General features: G+C 44.0%; 1 protein-coding gene across 1 annotated transcript in view; it reads right to left on the reverse strand.

The window, feature by feature from the left end:
* Positions 1-18834, reverse strand: part of FAM89A (family with sequence similarity 89 member A) — a 30646-nt gene extending 11812 nt beyond the window's left edge. Inside the window, exons 1-2 of the mRNA XM_040350841.1 lie at positions 18547-18834; positions 8543-8835 (exon numbers count right to left, since the gene is read on the reverse strand). Coding sequence (XP_040206775.1) covers positions 8543-8791 — 249 coding nt within the window. The 5' untranslated portion in view covers positions 8792-8835; positions 18547-18834. The remainder of the gene's footprint in view (positions 1-8542; positions 8836-18546) is intronic.
* Positions 18835-22846: the final 4012 nt, after the last annotated feature.

Genomic DNA, 22846 nt, shown 5'->3' on the forward strand with positions numbered 1-22846 from the left:
TACGACGGCTGTTCCGTCGTCCATACCTTTGCATGGGATGCGCCTCCTATAGGTGGAATAACTTTACGCCGGACGTACGCCTTACGTAAACGGCGTATACTACTGCGACGGGCGCAAGTACGTTCGTGAATCGGCGTATCTCGGTCATTTGCATAATCGACACGTAAATCAATGGAAGCGCCCCTTGCGGCCAGTGTAAATATGCGCCCATGCTCCGACTGCGTAGGAAACTTACGTAGTTTGGATGAAGCCACATTTCAGGCGCATCTTGCATTGAGAATCGGGCGCATAGATACGACGGCGCATCTGTGCACTTACGCGGCGTATATAGAGATACGTCGGCGTAAGTGTTTCAAGAATCCGGGCCATAGAGTTTGCATTAGGAAGCTGTTCTTGCGAACTCTCAATAGGAGGGCCAAAGAGCTGTCAAAACAAGCAAAGCAGGTCATCACTGGGCTGAAAAAAAAAACAAACAAAAAACATACCCATCAGACAGATGGCAGAAACAACAGGAGTGACCAAATCAACCATTTGGTACATCCCTAAAATAATACACTGGGGAGCTCAACATCAAAGACCTGAATGACCTAACACCATTTAGGAAGATTTCAGATGAAGTAAAACTCCTTCACAACATCTAGCCAAGTTTTGAACACTCCCCTCATGATGTGGGCACTTCATTGTTAAAGTCTACAATCAAGAGAAGACTTCATGAAAGTAAAACCACTATATGCTTAAACTTTGCCAGCAAAAAAACAAACCTAAAAATCCTGCCCAGTTCTGGAGTAGCAAAGTGTTAGCCATTGATAGTATTGGAAAATTAAAATATTTTGTTTTCCAGTGTGGTTTCATACGAATAACTGAAAAGTGAGATACTTTATTCACACACACACAGTGGACATGAAAGTGAAAACGATTCGAGGCAATAAAGCAGAGATGTGAAATAGGCACACAAATAGTCAGGGCATTTCATCCGTTATCCGATCTGTCAAGAAGCAACACAGTTGAGTACAGTCTGTCCTACTTTATTTGCATTACAGTTACATTTTCAGAACAAGAGGTTCAACCTTCTTCTTTAGGTTCTTTTCACTCCAAAGTTGCGTGATTTTCTGTGCAATTTTGGAGCCCTAATTCGATACAAACTTTGTGACTTTGATAAGACTTTTACACTCTCTGGCATTGAAACCATGTCAAAGAGGGATCAAAGTAGTGCAGGAACCTTTTCTGAAGTTGCAGAGACTTCAGAAAAAAAACAAACAAACAGAAATGTCTGTTACTAGGCAGATCTTCCTAATCTGCCACTTCCTATTCAGCTGCGATCTTCCTTCTTGTCCTCCTCGCGTTGTCTTCTGGGACATTTGGGCGCACTGTCTTCTGGGAATTGTGTGTGTCCCAGAAGACAGCCGACTATTCACAAAGCGCCACGCAACTCGCGCAGTAGGAAATGGGCAGTGAAGCCGCAAGGCCTATTTCCCTTACTTTGAAAGGTCGGCGCCGGGACCCCGATCAGATCGACGGATCAGCCTCGGGCGGCCGACATCGCAGGCACCATGGACAGGTAAGTGTGCTTATTAAAGGTCAGCAGCTACAGTGTTTGTAGCTGCTAACTTAAAAAAAAAAAAAATTGGAGCTGGACCTCCGCTTTAAGCAAACAATGCACAGTATTTCATGTACACTAAATACACCAGAAAGTACAGATTGTCTATTAAAACAAACACAAAAAAAATTCATAAAACAACCACTGTCCTATGTGTTAAAAGTTTTTCTATTGGAATCTTTTTTTTATTATTATTTCTATCTAGTGTCAGAGGCCAATGTAAATCAGCCAGTTCCTTACACTGATGGCACTGTAAAACAATTACAATACTGTTCTCTTTATATTAATGAGAGACTACTGAAATAATATGGATTTACATGGGGGAGGGTTCACAGTGTGATATGGTAATGTAATCACATGCTCAATGATACATTCTGTAATCAAACACTGGGGCTTTATTTACTATTAAACAGTTGGAATATTTTACCATTCCTCATTTAAAGTGAAGGTCTTTTACTAAATAGATTTAAGACATTGCACATTGTTATTAAAATGTTATAATAAGCAGTAACATAAAAAAGAAGAAAAAAAGAAAAAAACTGAAAAAAAAAAAAATCTGGTTTCCCAATATTCTCGTTCTAGTCTTTTCTGCTTGGGCTTTCCATAAGGTTTATTGTGCCGTAAATGGAGCAGTACTCAAATGATATTATTCAGGGGCCTGTATTATCCCAAGTACGAAAAACCTCACTCTGTGTTAAGAGTAGACCTTTACCCGAAACTACCATAGTATAAATAAAAGGCAAGACTTTTTTCTTTTTTTAGTTTTGGACAGAGTGGAAATGGATTAGAGCAGGGGCCCCCCCAACCTCCCCTGCCACATAGAAGTTAACCACGCCACAGCCCGGGAGGAGGGGGGGTAGGGGTTGCAGCTGTAACCCCGGAGGTGGGAGGTTGTTGGTTGTGCAGTCTGGGTCTCACCAGTGCTCCAAGAGATCCTGTCCCCATGCCAGGTCTCCTCCGTGACCACAGAGACGGAAGAGAGTAGTGGTGCTAGGAGAAAGGGAGCGGGCACCCTCTGGTGGATGGAGGGTGGCATTGCAGGTTGTGCTGGTTCGCTCTGACCCCTGCTATGTGGCACGACTACCAGCAGACCACAGCACCTCTGTGACCTGGAGTTTGGGAACATATGAATTAGAGCACATACTGGGTTTTATGGCAGTCTATGCCCCCTTTAGGGAGATTGACCCGTTTACCATTATTATTGAATGTGAAAAAAAACACAGATTTTGGGTTGTCAGAAAAGTAATACAGGGGAAATCTTCCAATGGGGACACAAGTTCTGGTAACATGGGGGGGTCCCAATGGATTGCCTTATTTTGCAGGGATTAACTCTCACTTCCTATTTGGCTATGGGACAGAGAGTGAAGATAAATTTCCACAATGGGACACAGATTGGAAAAAATAAAAGAAAAAAATCTGACAGGGAATATAACCCTACCTTACTCTATTAAAAAAAAAAAAAAAAAAAAAAAAAAGTAGTTTCACTTTAAAGTATAACTGAAGGCAAACTTTTTTAGCTTTGGAAAGAGTAGAGTGGGATTAGAACCCCCGGCAGGTTTCTGTTGCTGTCTGTGTCCCAGTAGGGAGGTTCACCCTATTTTTTCTGTTTACCATGATTACCAAGAGTGAAGGCAAAAGAAAATCCCATCATTTTAGGTTGCCCCTAAAACAGGAATAGAGGGGAAATCTTCCAATGGCGACACTAGTTCTGGTGATTCCATGGTCAAACACGAATTCCCTAATTTTAGAGAGATTTCCTCTTATTTCCTGATTGATGGAAATCTCCCCATTGGGACACTGATGGAAAAAAAAAAACCCAAAAAAAAACACTGACAGGGGTTGTAACCCTCCTTTACGCTATCCAATGCTATTTAATATACGCTATTAAATGAAAAGGAAACGTTGTTACACAATATAACCCTTTTATAACTTTGCAAAATTCTATAAGAGCCGTGACAGAGCGAGGCCCTGCCACTGTGAAAATGGTAGAAAGAACACAGAATTCACACATATGCAGTGTTCCTGGACTCTGGAGTGTCAAAAAAAAAAAAGTGAGAAAAACTTTTTCCAGCCTTCTCCATTATTTGGGTATACACAGATTGGGCCCCATAGTTTGAAATTTCCAAAGTCCATAAGCCTGTGCTTTATTCTGAACTTAATGACCAAAAGCCGGTATGAATTATGTAGGGGTGATGGGATGTGTTGTTAAAACACACTGCACCGTTTGCATTTCTTTTCTTTAAAACTTTATTTAAAATTACATCACATACATAAGCACTGCAGCACGCTACATAAAAATGCTGACATGCTGCCTTTTTATGCAATGCATACCAACACGCATGTATTGTATGAACAGAGCACCTAGGGAACAATTGTTTTCCATTTACTCCTAAATTGATTAATGCAGAGCAATCCAGCTGAACACTTCTGGTGTGAAGGAGCCCTTGAAGTCTCTTTAACCACTTGCCAAACAACCAGGTGGCTCGGCTGCATGAAACGACATACTGGTACATCATTTCGTGCACTAGTCTGTGTGGGCACGTGTGGTGATTGGCCAGCGGGGGAACCAATCAGCAGGTCTGCCGGCCGCCCGCCTGCAATTGTTCCCCATAGAGACAGAACGGGGATTTGCCGAAATAAAGGACAGGGGAGGACACAGGATCTCGTCTTCCTGCTATGCAGCTCTATTTGTGGGGGGGGGGTAATGGACATACATTTTATTTGGGTACTGCGTCGCACGACCGCGCAATTAGTCTGTTAAAGTGCTGTAGCGCAAAAAAAAATGGCCTGGTCATTAAGGGGGTAAATAATTCCGGTCCTTTAGTGGTTAAACCCACATCATAAAAAACTACCAATACATGCTGCTCATACTTTATTTTCTGCGTTCTGCAAAAAACCTGGTTGATCATGCTGCTCTCTAGCGCCACCTTCTGTTCATGTCCCATATTCAGCTAGGGAATTTTCAGCTGTGGTGGCAACTCTGCACATGCTCAGTTTTCAGTGAGTATTTCCTCCCTATCACATCTGAGCAGCCCATATGACTATAGAGTCACACATGTGGGTGTATAAACTCCCTCCCTCCCCCATTCCCACTAACCAGCTATGGGGGTGGGATATTGCATGTAGATTATTGGTGGCTTCACCTCCCTTCCATTCCAAGAAACTGGCTTGAGGGGCAGAACACAGCCTGTGACTGGCAGAAATCTGCCCACACCATGTTATTGCCATAAATAATAAAGATTTGATTTCAAATATAGGATTTGTATGCCAATTTAAAGCAATTAATTGATATTATTTTAGGTATTCTGTATACCAAAGGCAGTTTTTTTTTTTTTTTTTTTAACATGTGACCAGCAGCAGAGGATTAGAAGTTCCTCCTGCTTATGGTTACCTGCAGACAGGCTTAGAAAGAGTGACAGCTGTATATCATTTTTATTTATTAAGTAAAATAATTACAGTGCCATCATCCACATACAGAAAGAGAAGTGACATTGTAAATTAAACCATGTGTGCCACCAAATACGGGGTACTGTACATATGGAGAAATGTTATTTTCAGAATATCAAGGTAGGCATCTAAACTGATCAGCTCCTTAAAGCGGGAGTTCACCCATTTCTAAAAAAAATTTTTTTCTTCCCCTAGATTCCTGCTCGTTCGGTCTAGGGGAATCGGCTATTTGTATTAAAATAGGTGCAGTACTTACCCGTTTTCGAGCTGCATCTTCTTCCGTCGCTTCCGGGTATGGTCTTCGGGAGCGGGCGTTCCTTCTTGATTGACAGTCTTCCGAGAGGCTTCCGACGGTCGCATCCATCGCGTCACTCGTAGCCGAAAGAAGCCGAACGTCGGTGCGGCTCTATACTGCGCCTGCGCACCGACGTTCGGCTTCTTTCGGAAAATCGTGACGCGATGGATGCGACCGTCGGAAGCCTCTCGGAAACCTGTCAATCAAGAAGGAACGCCCATTCCCGAAGCCCATACCCGGAAGCGACGGAGAGGATGCGTCTCGTAAACGGGTAAGTACTGCACCTATTTTTAAATAAATAGCCGATTCCCCTAGTAATAACGAGCAGGAATCTAAGGGGGAAAAGTGCCCTCTAAGGGTGAACCCCCGCTTTAATGAGTTGTTCTGTCAAACCATTTTGATGGCGTGAAGGTAGCAGGCATGATGGTCAGCCTTATTTATTGCACAACATAACTTCAGCACTTTGCAGACACAGATGTACACTATTCCTTTCCATACCATTTACAACTGTGGGTGCTAGAAGGGCTTATTTGCAGTAGCAAGCTGCACAAGCACAAAACACTTTTCTAATAACTCCCCCTCTCCCCTCCCTTCCAGAAATGCGTGCTTCAGAGTCAGGAATCGCTACCACTAAAAAATGTTATGTCAGCGGAATTTGTGCAATTATAGCAGCATAATACAGGCACATATACATGCCTGCCACTGCATATATGGCCAGCTTAAGCAAAATCCTAAAACACGATCTATGAAAACATCACTTAGGGGGCATTTATAATATGTGGTTTTTTTTTTATGTTTAAGCCATGTGTGAATCTTGGGTTAAAGTTGTGTAAATCTTGTATGAAAACATCATTTTTATATATATATATATATATATATATATATGTATATATATATATATATATATATAAAAATAAGACCGGGTCTTATATTCATTTTAGTCACAAAAAACACACTAGGGCTTATTTTCAGGGTAGGGCTTATTTATTTACGGTATGTACATTGAACAACATTTAAACAAAATGTTTTCAAATACCGGTACAGTCATCTTCATTTTCCTTTGAACCATTGGTCCTAATCTCTCATTTACAGCAAGTATGGGGTACGGTACCTGTTTTTTTTCTGCACTGAGATCTGAGGTGATGAGGAGTTCGGATTTGGTGATGTCAGCCCGCTCCGTGCAGTGAAAAGGGAGGGGGCGCAGACGTCAGCGGGAGGAGAGGAGGAGAAAGAAGAGCCGGATTGCTGCTGACGTCAATGCGCTGATGACAGCATCTGGAGGGAAGAGAATAGCCGCGATCCCCGGCTGATGCGCTCACAAGAGGAAGCAGCAGCAGACATCAGCCGGGGGGAGAGAAGTGGACCTCCGGCGGGGCAGTGGTGGGTGCATACTTTGTTTTACATATACCGCAGCAAACAGAGACCTTTAGCCAGCATTTAAAAAAGTTTTTTTTTCCCGGCGATTTACTAGGTCTTATTATCGGGGTAGGGCTTATATTGCAGCCCACCCTGATAATCCAGGTAGGGCTTATTATCAGGGAAACACAGTATATATATATATATATATATATATATATATATATATATATATATATATATATATATATAAATAAATAAATAAAATGTAGCGCCCACTACCTTTTGGTATGTGTAGAAACAGGGTTTTATTGTTTTTTTTAACGGTCACTGCAGGCAAATCTAGTCAGGCCTTTGCCTTATGCCAGGCCTGGCTGTTTTCATATTGGACTGGGAGTGTCAGTGTAGCAGTGGGTGTGGCCACCTGTGGTCTAGTCCTGAGGCGCCTCCCCTGTCTCTGGGGGGAATGTACAGAAAATGAGGCAGGCAGCTTGTATAGCAGCTCTGACCAATCCCCAACTAGGATTTTCAGGGGGTGGGCCTGCTATATAAGCTGAGGTAACATGCCACTGGGGAGGAGTCCTGAGAGGAAAGAAGATGGAACATTAGTGTTTTATGTGTGAAGGTCCCAGGCTCAGGTCTACCTGGTGCTGAGAAGAAAGTCCTGGATGAGGACCACTTTTCTTCAAACACTGCATAGGAGGAATTCAAGATTAAAAGAAAGAAGTTATAGAACTGTTACTGCTAGACTGTGCGGTTAAACAATGTCTCTTCCATGGACCAGGGACCATGGAGAATGTCAGTGGGTACATGACAGCAAGTCATAGGACCGGAGGAGTCTATTGAAGAGGCTTGTGAATATCTGCTGTTGCACCTAGTAACTGAAAGCCACAAGGGGGTGTCTTAAACGGGATGTTGCACGGTCAGTCCTATACAGCATGTTGTTACAAGGAGAGACACTAAATTTAATGTGGAAGGCTGTAGCCGGGGAACTCAGCCTTTCCTTCACTGGACCATTTGGGCCTAGTAGTCCGGCAGTTACCATTTGCTATTAGAAGGACTGTGGGGTCAGAGGGGGGTGTGTGAGGATACGCTCCAGACACAGGGCCAGCATTTGGATAACTTGTCACCACAGAGAGTCATTCAGAGTGAATTCTCACAAGAAAGCAAGACATTCTTTAAAGTAATATTCTGCAGGAATCAGTGCAGCACACAAAGGAGCAATAGTCTGCAGTGATGCAGCTCACTAAAACTACAATCTATGCTGTGCCTTATCTTCAGAATGTAAATTACCAGTGTACTAAAACCTATCTATGGGCATCTCATGTCATTACACCCTTCCCAACTCTACCCTACAATAAAAATACCGCAAGATAAAGCAAGTGACTCTTCATTGTGTCTAAAGAATGAGAAATGGATGAATGGAGGGTCAGACAACAGGATGATGTGTGGATCTTTTGAACTTGGCAGTATGTGCACCGCTACAAATTATATATATATATATATATATATATAATGTTAGCTATGTATCTCCCAACCTAAATTCTATGCATGAGCAAGGACTGAGCCATTAGGGCTACGCAAAGCCAAATTGCAAGTATTCCGTTTGTTCAGTTCCATAAAAAACAGCAGAAGGTGCCGACATTACATTGAATCGGTAGACGTCAGCTTGCCCATCATTCTTGGGAAGACGTCTGCCTGTGGCTGGGTATGAAAGGACAAAGCCAAGTACACACACACACACAAAAAAAAAAATCCCAATCTAATAAAATTGTCCGCTCTTGCACATATTTTTATGAGTCTTGAAAGGCAAAAAACAAACAAACAGCAAAAAAAAGTTAACTTACCATCTCTTTCCTAAGCAAAGCCAATGCAGCATCAAGGTTGGGCGGCTTTGGTATTGAATGAGAGTTGCCACCTGAGCCTCCACGACTTAAGTCATCCTGAATACGGGACTTCTGCGCATACACTCTCTCCAGATCTCTCCACCCTGAACCACCGCTTGAATTGAGCAGACCACTAAGGCTCTTTGGTAGTGGAGGCAGGCCTTCCATACAAGGTGTCAAAGGAGCATTAGCTGTATGGGAAGCACTCATCACTTGCTCTATGAAGACTTCAAGGTCTCAACCAAAAGTACCCCCTAAATAATAACAGAAGACAGAATCCATTAGACTTTTCAAAAAATGGCAACAAAAATCCAACAAAGAAGGTTACAGCATCTACTCCTTACATTTCTGATATCTGTGATCAGGAAAACATTATAAAAAAATCATAGTGCCATGATGTCATTTTCCTGTAGACCACATTTGACATTACACCCTCAGTTTAAGCACTTTCAGCAGATGATTTACCGAGTATGCAGCTTCTTTATTTTTTTAATCCTCGCTTCAGTATAAAGAGGAGCTCCAGGATCCAACAACAAAAATGAAAAGTCAGCAGCTACAAATACTGTAGCTTCTGACTTTTAATATTCAGATCCAGCAAAGTCCTCATTCTTCAATTGCGTTTGGGTGCTGGCGTCGGTCTGGTAAGTAAGGGAAACAGGAAGTGTAGCCTTTCGGCTTCACAGCTGGTTTCCTACTGCGCATGCGTGAGTGGCTCTGTACTTTGTTAATGATCCTGCAGTCTTCTGGGGCCTGTGATGTGTTCTAGAGCAGTGGTCATCAACCCGGTCCTCAGGGCCCACTAACAGGCCAGGTTTGGAAGATAACTGAATACTGCTTAGTGATTGCAGAATTCTAGTCTGCATTTCCCCAAAGTAATACATAAAAACTAGAGGTCGACCGATGTATCGGCAGGCCGATATTTGGCAGTTTTGGCGAAATCGGCATCGGCCGATTTTCATCCAAATTAGGCCGATATTTAACAGGGCCGTTAGCGGTGCCTCGGCTCCGGAGCTAGGCCGAGGCTGCGGCCTTTCCTGATGCTGTGACCGCGGCGGCAATCCGCGACTCCGCGGATTGCCGCCGCGGTCACAGCATCAGGAAAGGCCGCGGCTTCGGCCTAGCTCCGGAGCCGCGGCCATCTTGGTACACCCAGCGCGGCGGCCCTCCCCTCTGTTTACACCCAGAGGAGGAGGGGCCCGCTCGCTGCCATCTGCTGACTTTTTTTTTTTTTTAGTTTTAGGAAGTCGGAAGCAGGCCTGTAACCGCCAATCGGCGGCCGCCGCTGTCGACATCCTCCACTCTGCAAAAAAAAAGGTCCCCTGACTGCTGCGCACCTTGCCTACAAACCCCAGAATGCAGCGAGGGCCGGCAGTTACCGGCCCGTGCTGCATTCTGGGGCTTGTAGGCAGAGGCAGGGCGCGGAGCAGTCAGGGGACGTTTTTTTTCCAGAGTGGAGGATGTCGGCAGCGGTGGCCGCTGATTGGCTGTTACCGGCCCGCTCTGCATTCTGGGGATTGTAGGCAGAGGCGGGGCAGCACGTCAGGGACAAATGGAGTCTTGTGCTAGGCTGGTGGGCATTGATAAATGACTGACATTGGGCTGTACTGGTGGGCACTGGTTGGCACTGAGGTGATGCACTGGTTGGCACTAATGTGGTGACGCACTGGTTGGCTTATACCAAACAGATTATATATGAATAAATAAAAAGGATGTAGTAATCACATAGCGGTGGTGCTGGTATACCTTTGCTTTTAACTTGTGTTTTTTGTCTTTATAATTTATTTATATATAATAAATTCTGATTGGTAAACAGCTGCATAAGAGTCAGATATATATTTTGTTTGTTTTTCTTTCCTTTCTATACACAAACTGCATATTTGAACTTTTTTCTGGAAGCCCTATGAAAGTCCTTGTAGCCTAGGGTGGCAAGGCACTCTGCTCCTCCCTCCTCCAATCACTGCACTGTTAACTCTTTCCTGTGAATGTCATAAATTCAGGGAAGCAGCACTGCGAGAGCAGATGTCAGAAGCATTGAATGTTGTAAATGAAAAGGGATGGCATAAGAATTTTAACAAATAGTTTACTGGGGGATGTTTTTTTTTGTGCCCAATGTGTTAAGCCAAGAACTGCGGAGGGTTTAATACTACTTTAATACAATCCCAATTATTAATCCAGGAATTAATCCGAATACTTTTGCGTGTTACATTATTTCTGCAGAATGCCCATCAGAAACAATGTATGATATCCATACAGGTTATGTCTGATTACAACAATATAAACATACACTACCAATCAGATTAAGACCTTTACGGATGACTAACACCCAACAGGCCTCTTGCAGTTTATTCAGGAAACCACTGCAATTCTGCGCACACTATGTACGCTCTGGAGACATCCGACTAACAAATCTCAGAAAAAGACTTCATCCGGATTAGATATTCCTGGCTGATCAGTAATGAGATCAGGCTGGTGCTAGGGAGGTCTTCTCAGTGCAAGGCAATACTTGGCTGAAATCAGCAAGCATGTTTATGTCCTAATCCTTCTGCACAACTATCCAACCGCCGGCTCAAGTCTTCGGGTACCTTGAAGAGAATGAATGTTTTGTACATATAACTGATAAATATCAAGTATTGACAATAAGTATTACAAACTCTATTAAAACCACTTCCCGCCCAAGGACGTCATATGACGTCCTGGACTTTCAGTGGGGATATCTGAAAGATGCCTGCAGCTACAGGCATCATTCAGATATCCATCTCTTCAGTTGGTGATCCTGTGCACCATAAGAACGATCATAGAGGCAGTTCCGCAGCTTGATCGTTCTTTTAGGCAACGGGAGCGGACGTCCCCCCCCCCCCCGCCGCTTCTCCGGGCTCTCCCGTGCCATCGGAGACCCGGAGAAACGATCTGCCGGCGCCAGATGGTCACCAGTCATCTCTATGATCGTCGGAGGCCCGAGCGCGATGTTATGATGTCACGCCCGGGTACCAGAATGTAAACAAAGCTGCAATCGCGGCTAAAAGCATGAGATCCGTGAATTTTGTTTCACAATCTTATGCTTTCCAGCCTGGAGGAGAGATGCAGGGTCTTATTGACTCCGCATCTCTCCATAAAGAGTACCGGTCACAAACCATTCCTATTAGAAGGGATGTTTACATTCCTTGTAATAGGAATAAAAGGGATTAAAAAAAAAAAAAAAAAAAAAGTGTCAAAATAAAGTAAAAAAATTATAATAATAACAAATAATTCTTTAAAACGCCCCTGTCCCTGGTAGCTCGCGCTCAGAGGCGCACACGCAAGTCCCGCCCACATATGTAAACGCCGTTCAAACCACACGTGAGGTGTCGCTGCATGCGTTAGAGCGCCAGCAACAACTCTAGCACTAGACCTCCTCTAACTCTAAACTGGTAACCTGTAAAAAAAAAAAATAAGCAAAATAAGCAATGCCTATGGAGATTTTTAAGTACTGAAGTTTGGTGCCATTCCATGAGTGTGCGCAATTTTAAAGCATGACATGTTAGGTATCTATTTACTCAGCGTAACTTCATCTTTCACATTTTACAAAAAAATTGGGCTAACTTTACGGTTTTGTTATTTTTTAATTCAAAATTTTTTCCCCAAAAAAAGGCGTTTGAAATATTATTGCGCAAATACCGTGCGAGATAAAAAGTTGCAATAACCGCCATTTTATTCCCTAGGGTGTCTGCTAAAAAAACATATATAGTGTTTGGGGGTTCTGAGTAATTTTCTAGCCAAAAAAATTATGGATTTTAGCATGTAGGAGAGCAGTGCCAAAATAGGCCCGGTATGGAAGTGGTTAACCAGCCAGCAGATGGATCATAGTCTCAAGTAAACCTGTAACTTTGCCCATTCAGCACTCCTCTTCTGTGCAGATACTTTCCTCTCATTCCCCACTACTCTGTTCGTCAGCCGGTATTCTGTCAAATTCAACAACCCATCAGAAACTCCAACCACTTAATTTGGGAGTGCTGTATACAGCGCTCACAAACATCCCAAAGATGCTGCTTGCAGGACTTCTAACGTCCCACAAGTGCAGCGCCCCAATGTGAAACGGGAGACGGTTTTCAGGCGCTATAATCCCTGAAAACCGCCTCAGTGTGAAAGGGGTCTTATGCCGCGTACACACGATCGGAATTTCCGATGGTAAAGTCAGACGGACTTTTTCCATTGAATGTTCCGATCGTGTGTAGCCCCATCAAAGATTTTTCATCGGAAATTCCAATGAATTCTATCGGAGTTTAGATATATAACATGTTCTTTTTTTCTCCAATGGAATTCCGATGTGATTCGGCCGGGCAAAAGCCTGATCATGAATACGCGGCATAAGTTGTCCGACACAAGTCGGTCTGACCTTGAAAAAGGTTCCAGCACTACTTTGGTCTGTTTTCAGGCAATTATCATTGACGTTGGATCCTCTTCCTAACCACAGGACTTGCGACATCCAACATGATGATTACAGGAAAAGGAATTTATGTCACACTGGGATTGTCTTGATTGGTCAAAAGCAAGATCGGACCATCTCAAAATCGTATCCTGTTCATTTAAGGCGCATGGAAGCAGGACCAATGTCGCAGTTGTCGTGCCGTACCAGTGTGAACTCGGCCTGACAGATGGATCGAAATTAGCCTGTTTCCTGCTGAACCGGCCACATTTCCATACCTGTATACCCAGGTTTGCAGCAATGAAAATCCATTAGGAGGTCTCAAATCTTGCTCACTAAGGCCCCGTACACACGGTCGGACCAAACCGATGAGACTGGCCCGTCGGACTGTTTTCAGTGGTTCACCTCTGAAGTGGCCTGACGGCCTGATGTGTGTAGACACCATCAGTTCAAAAACCGATCGGGTCAGAACGCGGTGACGTAAAACACACGACGTGCTGAATAAAACGAAGTCCAATGCTTCCAAGCATGCGTCGACTTGATTCTGAGCATGCGCGGGTTTTGAACCGATGCTTTTCTGTACTAACCATCGGTTTGGTCCGATGGGGCAGCGGTCCATCGGTTCGGTTTTGAAGCATGTTTAGAAACTTTGGACCGAAGGAAAACAGACCGATAGCCTATACACACGGTCGGTTTGGTCCGATGAAAATGAACTTCGGTCCATTCTCATCGGACCAAACCGACCGTGTGTACGGGGCCTAAGTAGAAAAATAAAATCGGTTTCACGTAACATTTTAAGTGTATGTAAGCCCTAACAATGAATATCTCTTATTTGCTCCCTTTTTTAATATGCCTTAAATCGGAGTATTATTATACAGGATTTATATAGCGCCAACACTTTGCGCAGCACTTTACAACATCAGGGCAGACAGTACAGTTACAATACAGGAGGGATCAGAGGGCCCTGTTCGTTAGAGCTGACAATCTAAAAAGGGAGTATGACTATGTCCCTGGACATTTATGATTTCCCAAAATAGTAACACCTACAGATATTTCCAATTTCTTTTTTTAATGAATCTGAATAAGCAATACCATATTACCTGAGTCATAATCCTCTCAGCTCTTACAAGGACATTAGTAGAAAACAGTTTCATCATTAGAACAAAAGAATGGCATTATTAATACTACATGTCATCATTACTGAAACTCTGAACTCCCTGGAAATACCTCCGTACCTAAATGAGGTTGGACCAGGCTGGCCTTGGTTGTATGTATGTATGTATGTATGTATGTATGTATGTATGTATGTATGTATGTATGTATGTATGTATGTATATATATATATATATATATATATATATACACACACACACACACACACACATACATACATACTCTCTCTCCTAGCTGTGGATAGTGATCACTGGAAGGAGGCCATTCATAGTCTAGACACGCAGCTACACCACCGGTGACTGTTCCTTTTAAGACCACTCACTGCTCATTGTGAGGAATTTGAGTCATGTTAGATTAACTCAAGTGCAGCAACCATGAGAGAGGAGACACGGAACATTTCCGGAATAAAGATGAACTCCAGGCAAACATCCAATGCACACTTGAAATACATACATAAGAGCGGTTTTAGTCCCTGTATGGCAATGCAGGACAAGAGGATTATCATTACTTTCTACGTTTTTACATTCCATGCGTTTTGGAGAAAAAAACACTGATCGGTGGCTGCAGCCACTGATCAAGATTTTTTTTTCTTCCCAACATTCCAGTTCGAAAGAAGTCAGTCTGCTGAACTGGATGATTTATAGTGGAGATCCATCCAAAAGTGGAACTTCTGCTCCACAATTGGCACCTTTCGGGGGGAGGGGCCTTTGACAGGTATCCTTTCCCACTTCCGGGAGTCCGGGCCGCTGCCCTTGACATCAGCGCGGGGCGCCCTCTTCCTCCCCTGGCAGCCAGACCAGTAGGAGAGAGGAACGGACTGGAAACCTGACATATTTACATATGTAACAGTCACAAGCCTCATATGTTTATATCTACTATTTGCGCATTGCATAGTAGGGTTCCCGGCGTAAAGCCGAAAAGCTACACTGCCGGTTACCCTTACCCTCAATATTAGCGGCAGCACCAGACAGCTGATGGAAACATCCGCTGCGGGTGCCAACATCGCTGGACTCCAGGACAGGTAAGTGCCCATTTATTAAAAGCCAGCAGCTACAGTATGCGTAGCTGCTGGTTTTTAATACTTTTTAGGGGGTGACACACCGCTTTAAAGCCTGGTTCACACTTATGCATTTTTCAATACAAGCTTTTGATCCATTGAAGTCTATGGAAGCAAAAAATAAAAAAACACACACACACACACACACTTAAAAAAAATCCATGGCCCTTTCCATAATATCCACAGATGTGAACTACATCCATAGGAAACCATGTTAAATGGACTGTAGTGTGTTTCTGCAAAACTGACAATTAATTTAAAAAAAAAATGCATAGGTGTGAACCAGGTCTTAGATGCATCTATGGCCAGCTTTTCCACTCCTTATTAAATCCTGACATTTACACTGAACCTGTCAGGGAAAAATTTCCCAGAAAGGTCTAACTGCGAAGCAGAGTAAATACTCTTGGAATGCCTGCACCGATACACTCCTCTGAAGTCTGTTGAGAAACTGAAACTTATGTTGCATACAGAGTTACATTAAATTAACTTTAAATAAAGTTCACCCGATGTGAATGAGCCCCTTAAAACCTCTGTCAGGTTTTTATTGTCATCTATGTCCCTATTGGGGGCGATTCACACTATCCGTCCTGCTGACCATTGCCACCAGGGCTAAGCCCTGGTTCACACTATTGTGGTGCGGGAAACTGCAAGCGATTCAGACAAGAATCGCACACATTCCTGTTCAAATCACAGGTGATTCATTGCAGTGAGATTTGAGCCATTAATGTTGTATGGCTCAAATGACACGGCACCCGCACGAAAAGCGCAGGCACCTTTTATTTCTCGTACTGGAATCGTACATGTGATCCGATTCAGCCAATCACTTTGCATTTTGCCAATAATTTTCGGTGTGTTGATCGCCTAAGTTAGACACCGGCAGCGGTTTGCATGAGCGGAGTGTAACTGATGCAGTGCAGGAAACTCACAGGAATCATTGCAAATCCTGCATTGTATTAGTATGAACCGCCACGTGATTGAAAAATCTCAAACCTTGTCATTAGACCGGGAACAGAAAGGAAATCTTCCAATAGGGACCCTTATTCTGGTGACAACTGTCCAAATCTATATGTGTATGACCAGCTTAAGACAGAAAGAAGGGGGAGGGGGGAATCAGATTCTTCAAAAAATCTGATACTTTCATCCATGCTTTACAATTCACACTTGGCAACATAGAATCATGGGCAAAAACCACGGCAATTCTGCCCGCTCTTCCAAATTTTTGGGCAATTGCTTTAAAATGACACGCGTTTGGGTGCCATTCATTCTAAATGGCCCCCCAAACATGGTGCGATTTTTTGCTGCGATTGATTGCGTGACAGAATTGCACTGCAATCACGGCAAAATGCGCCTTTAAAACTTGCTTGAAGTACGTCGCCCAAAAAGGAGCAGGAGCTTATAGGGCAGCCAATTTAAGTGAATGGGGCTACCCTATGAGTTATGTGCAAACATCGCAAGTGACAACGTGAGTTCCTGCTACGTGAAATGTAATTGTGGCCTTAAAGTGGTTGTAAACCCACAAAAAAAAAACCCTGCGAGACAAAGGCATAATGAGCTAGTATGCATAGCATACTCACCTTAGATCGAAGCCCCCGCAGAGGTCCCGGCACACTGCTCTGCCTGGCAACATGACTCCCGAAGTTATTTCTGGGTATCGTGAGCTCCGGCGCTGAGATTGACCAGAGCCGCAATGACGTCATTCCCGGGCAGGAGCCATCGATAACGGCATGTCAGCTGAAGCAATGGCACAAACGAGCCATTGCTTCAGTGCGCATGTGCCGATGACGTCGCCACATGCTGATACAGGGGATATCTCCTAAAGCGTGTATTCACAGTAGCTACAGGTAAGCCTTATCTGTAGTGAAAAGTGGTTGTAGAGGGTTTACAACCACTTTAAAGCATGGATCGATGATTCTGCCGCTGCAGCTATTGATTTTTCTATGCTGGCTGTCAAAATACCTGGAGTAATGGCGACATCTGATTGGAAGTAGGCATTGTACCACCGACAGTTTTCCACCTGGTCCCTTAGATTTTTCAACTGAAGGATGTCGGGTGGGTGGCGGCCCACCATAGGGCCACCCACTGAGCGGATTTCAGCCAGTTCATCAGAAACCGGATAAAATTCAGATAGTGTATGACCTTTTTCGAAAAAAATGAAAAAGGTGAATACTGTACACCATCTCCAGCCCCCCCCCCCGGTCCCTGCTGTACTTACCCTTGTGGGTGGTGAGAGGTCAGTGCCCACGCCCCTGTAGGGCGATCGGCCCGGATAAGACAGATGCAGACCAATCAGAATCGCTCTGATCCATGCAGGAAGTTCTGCAGAGAGCGAGGAGCGGGGGAATTTAAAATCTCGGCACCGGCTGCGTGGGCACTGACAGCTCAGCACTAGGATGAGCTCTGGTGTATTCGCACACTCCATGTGCAGAGCCCGCCAGGAAGTCGGCACTGCGCTAATCCCATTGTCCCAATGCACGGCTGCAGAGATCGGGGCAATGTCTCCCTGCCTGTGATTAGCGCAGTGCCGACTTCCTGGCGGGCTCTGCACATGGAGTGTGCGAATACACCAGAGCTCATCCCTAGTGCTGAGCTGTCAGTGCCTGTGATTAGTGCATCGCCGTGCGGACTTCCTAGGGGGGGCCAGCACCCACGGAGGCAAGTATGATGGAGACCAGGGGGGTGGAGAGGGTATACAGTATTAATTCACCTTTTCAATTTTTTTTTTTTTTAAAAGGTGAACACTTTAAAATGCGATTGCCTTCACTTTGCAGAGGATTTCCTCTCATTTCCTGTTGTGTCCACAGAACAGGAAGCAAGGAGAAATCTCCCAAGCCAGACACAGATGGCAAAAATACAAAACAAAAAAAAACAAAAAACTGTGATTTAACACTTCCAAACAAAAGTTTTGATAAACCTTAAAAGCTGCACAATCCAATAGTACATAGCGTACCTTTTCCCGGCGTAGGTCGTAACATCAGCTTATGTTAATGTTGTGCTGTATTTATGGGACCTTTTTATTGCTTTGTAAATTCCTGGCAGAAGGTTGTTTGGATTTCTCCTGGCCCACAGATGAAGGATCCGCCATAAAACCAAACATGTGTTTCCTTATGTTTACTGTCACCAGGATTTAACCCAACACCTTATGACACGTCAGGAGCCAGCTGAGCCCAACAATTCTCATTACTATACCGGTGGATTCTAATGACCCGGAGCCCACCTTCATAGTAATGAGGCGATGGGGCGCTGCCACCAGGATACAAAACCCCTAAATCAGCATTCTAGAACCCAATCCCTACACAAAGCCAGGCGTGCTGCCCTTCTGTGATGAACACTTACAGCTCCTCCTGGACACAGCTGGGCAAGGCAGATGGATTGGCTTTGTCTGGGATCCTCTGAGGTTGGGGAGATTTTGCTGTCTTCTGTCTGCTCCTTCTTTAGTTCTCTTTGTCCTTCTTCCATCCAGCTCTCCCTCTGTCCTCTCCTCCTCTGTCCTCACCTCATCCCCTGGTGTCCCCCTCTACTTGTAGGGCACAGCTTGCTGTGTTGTCTCTGCTCACTCCTCCAGTCTGGGATGTGTGTGGAAGGAGGAGAGCTGCTGATGTGTGTGGAATGGGGGAGGGAGGGAGTGTGCTGAGCTCCAGAGGGTGGGGGGACTGAGCTGTTGGTGCAGGGAGGAGGAGGAGGGAGAGAGGGAGGGGTGGACTATCTCAGCTCCAAAACCCAGCCAGCAATACTCTATACAGGGAGCCAGTACTGTGCTTGGAGAGGACACGTCTCACATATACAGTGCTGGACATGGAGGGGACACTTCTCACATATACAGTGCTGGACATGGAGAGGACACGTCTCACATATACAGTGCTGGACATGGAGGGGACACTTCTCACATATACAATGCTGGATATGCAGGGGACACGTCAGTCACATATACAGTGCTGGACATGGAGGGGGCACTTCTCACATATACAGTGCTGGACATGGAGGGGACACTTCTGTCACATATACAGTGCTGGACATGGAGGAGACACGTCTCACATATACAGTGCTGGACATGGAGGAGACACTTCTCACATATACAGTGCTGCTGGACACGGAGGGGACACGTCTCACATATACAGTGCTGGACATGGAGGGGACACGTCTCACATATACAATGCTGGACATGGAGGGGGCACTTCTCACATATACAGTGCTGGACATGGAGGGGACACTTCTCACATATACAGTGCTGTACATGGAGGGGACACTTCTGTCACATATACAATGCTGGACATGGAGGGGGCACTTCTCACATATACAGTGCTGGACATGGAGGGGACACGTCTCACATATACAATGCTGGACATGCAGGGGACACTTCTGTCACATATACAGTGCTGGACATGGAGGGGACACTTCTGTCACAAATACAGTGCTGGACATGGAGGGGGCACTTCTCACATATACAGTGCTGGACATGGAGGGGGCACTTCTCACATATACAGTGCTGGACATGGAGGGGACACTTCTGTCACATATACAGTGCTGGACATGGAGGGGACACTTCTGTCACATATACAGTGCTGGACATGGAGGGGGCACTTCTGTCACATATACAGTGCTGGACATGGAGGGGACACTTCTGTCACATATACAGTGTTGGACACGGAGGGGGCACTTCTGTCACAAATACAGTGCTGGACATGGAGGGGGCACTTCTGTCACATAGTGCACTGCTGGACATGGATGACACACTTCTCACATATACAGTGCTGGCACTACAAGTGTTTACCTAACACAACAGACACACAGGATTCATTCATGATTTATTTGTAAATATTTACTTTGACAATATTACAATACACAGCAGTAGCAGTTCACTGTAAGCTGTAAGGTTTACTCACACATGCTTTCAGGCTCAGCCCCTGTTCACACCGGTGCACCTTGTCATGCGAATTGACAGTTTCAAATTGGCGAGACTCCAATCGATTTAAAAAAAAAAAAAATGCACTATTTTTGGCAAGTCGCACCCCACATTGCACTGACCTTCAAGTGCAGGAGCACGATTTCAAAGTCACATTCAGTGTAAACCAGGGCTCATTCACACTCTGTGTGGTGACCTGCATTTTTCCTCACTGGATAGATGCAGGTCATGAAGAAAAAAAATACTGTTTACACCACAGCAAGTTCACACTTACTACACATAATAACGCTGACAGTAACGCAAACCAACACTTCAATAGCATTAATAATTATTTTCTGTAGGAACATGAGGTGAAATTGAAGGTTTGGTCGGTCGAATTTCGAAATCAATGGTGGCACCATCGGATCACAAAACGCATACATTTTCTGATTTCCAAAATAAAGTCATTTCGAAATTCTACCCGTGTATGGCCAGTATAACACTTGTCAAACGCACTACAGGTTTGTTTATAATGCCCTATTGTAGACATGAATGGAAGGAGCTGACGAGCTTCAACTCCTCCCAACATGCAGCTTCATTTTTGACGCACAGCGATGCAAACGCTACATGTTTTTCAAATGGTAACAGCCCTGTCTGTCCATATTATTCATTGCAGCCTGCTTTGCTAGGCATTCGAGGAGCAGCAAAAGCATGCTTCAAGCTCACATTTTTAATGGCAGTATGAACAAGGCCTAAAAAAGTACTATTTTACTGAATGATGCTTGAAACTGACTAACAGCAGAGGTAGTGTGTCAGTCAACAGTAAGTGTCAATTCACACTATGTGTGGTGACAGACTTTTTACCGCATGGTAAAACACCTGTCACTGCAGGGACACACAGGAAACAATTGTCCGGGAGTTGCCACCTCATATCTTTAAACCCAAACACATATGAATTACCAAGGTTCTATGACTAATTTAATGCAGATAATGCACCAAGGGCCACATCACACCAGATGTAGTTCTGTGTGCTTTTTTCTGCACTAAAATTGCATGCACAGTGTTTTCCATGTATTCCAATGGCTCTAGTTCACACCAGTTTCCAGTGCAGAAACTGACTGGAACTGACTGCACTGGTGTGAACTAGAGCCATTGGAATACATGGAAAACACTGTGCATGCATTTTTAAGGCCAGTTCACACCACAAAAATGCACTTACAGTCTGTAAGCAAAAACTGATTCAGGACATATCCTGAGTGCATTTTTGTGGTGTGAACTGGCCTTAAAAATGCATGTACAAATGCAGTTCCAGTGCGTTTTTGAAACAATTTACTAGGTTCCAGTACAGTCTGAGCAGAAAAAAATGTATCACGCTCTACTTTTTTTTCTGCACTGGAAAATAAGTGGAACTGACTGCACACACCAGTGCAGAACTAGAGCCATTGTAATACATGGAAAACACTGTGCATGCATTTTTAGTGCCGAAAAAAGCGCACAGAACTGCACCTGGTGTGAACTAGCACTTTGTGCAGAAAAAAAAGCACAGCACTTGCATCTGGTGTGAAATAACACTCAGTAAGTTTAATTACCACCTTAATCAGCCACAGAACCTGTGTAATTATTATGTGTTCGGGATGAGGTGGCAACCCTATGTGTTCCATTCACACTGCAATGCAACGTTAGGGTTGCCACCTCATCCCTTCAAACCTGAACACATAATAATTACACAGGTTCTGTGGTTGATTAAGGTGGTAATTAAACTCACTTAGTGTGTTATCTGCATTTAATTAGTCTCAAAACCTGAGTAAGTCATACGTGTTTAGGTTTCAGCCCAGGTTCACACTAAAGGCAGCCATACACGGTTCGAATTTCGAAATAATTTTCTTTCGAAGATCGTATCAAAGAATTTTCGTACGAATTTCGCACCATTAAGCCACGTACACACGATCCGAAAAGCGTAGGAAAAATGCCGCTTTCGAAACGATCGTACGATAATCAGATCATTAGTAAAGAGCTTCCGAGAACCGATCAGGACAGTTCATCCGATTTTATTCTATCGGATATGCACGGAAATTTTTTTCGTACGATGCCAGATCGTACGATTTTCGTTTAATCAGTACAACTGTCGTTCGAAAATGCAATACAAATGCATTACAACACATGACATCACTTCCGATTTTTTATTCTGCCGTACGAGAATTTTCGTGACTTTAGTAAACTCATCAGATTCGACGTGAGATTAGCATACAAAAAAAAACGGACGATCATTCGTTCGATAATCTGATCGTGTGTACCGGGCATTAGTGGGCTGCAGCAACAGCCGATTTTCGCGCGGCAATAAAATTTGAGGAATCCGACATGTTGGAAATTTTTTGAAAAACAAACGATTTTCTGATCAATGGTGGGAGAATCGTGCGAGAAATGTAATAGAAAAAAAAATGCGCATGTGCAAGAAAAGAATATTCCCGGAGAGAAATGAATATTCCTGGAGGGAAAAGAATATTCCCGGAGGGAAAAGAATATTCCCGGCAACATGAAGGTTTGGTCGGCCGAATTTCAAAAATCAATAGTGGCATCATCAACTAACTTTCTAATTTTTGAAAAGAACATTTGTTCGAAATTCGACCGTGTATGGCCTGCTTTAGTGTGTTATCTGCATGCAATTAGTATCAAAACCTGAGTAAAGCCTTGTACACAAAGTCGGACATCCGACAAACTTTCCCTTGGATTTTTGTCCGAAGTGATTTGTCCAGT

This window comes from Rana temporaria, chromosome 4 (assembly GCF_905171775.1).
Source record: "Rana temporaria chromosome 4, aRanTem1.1, whole genome shotgun sequence".
Lineage (NCBI taxonomy): Eukaryota > Metazoa > Chordata > Amphibia > Anura > Ranidae > Rana > Rana temporaria.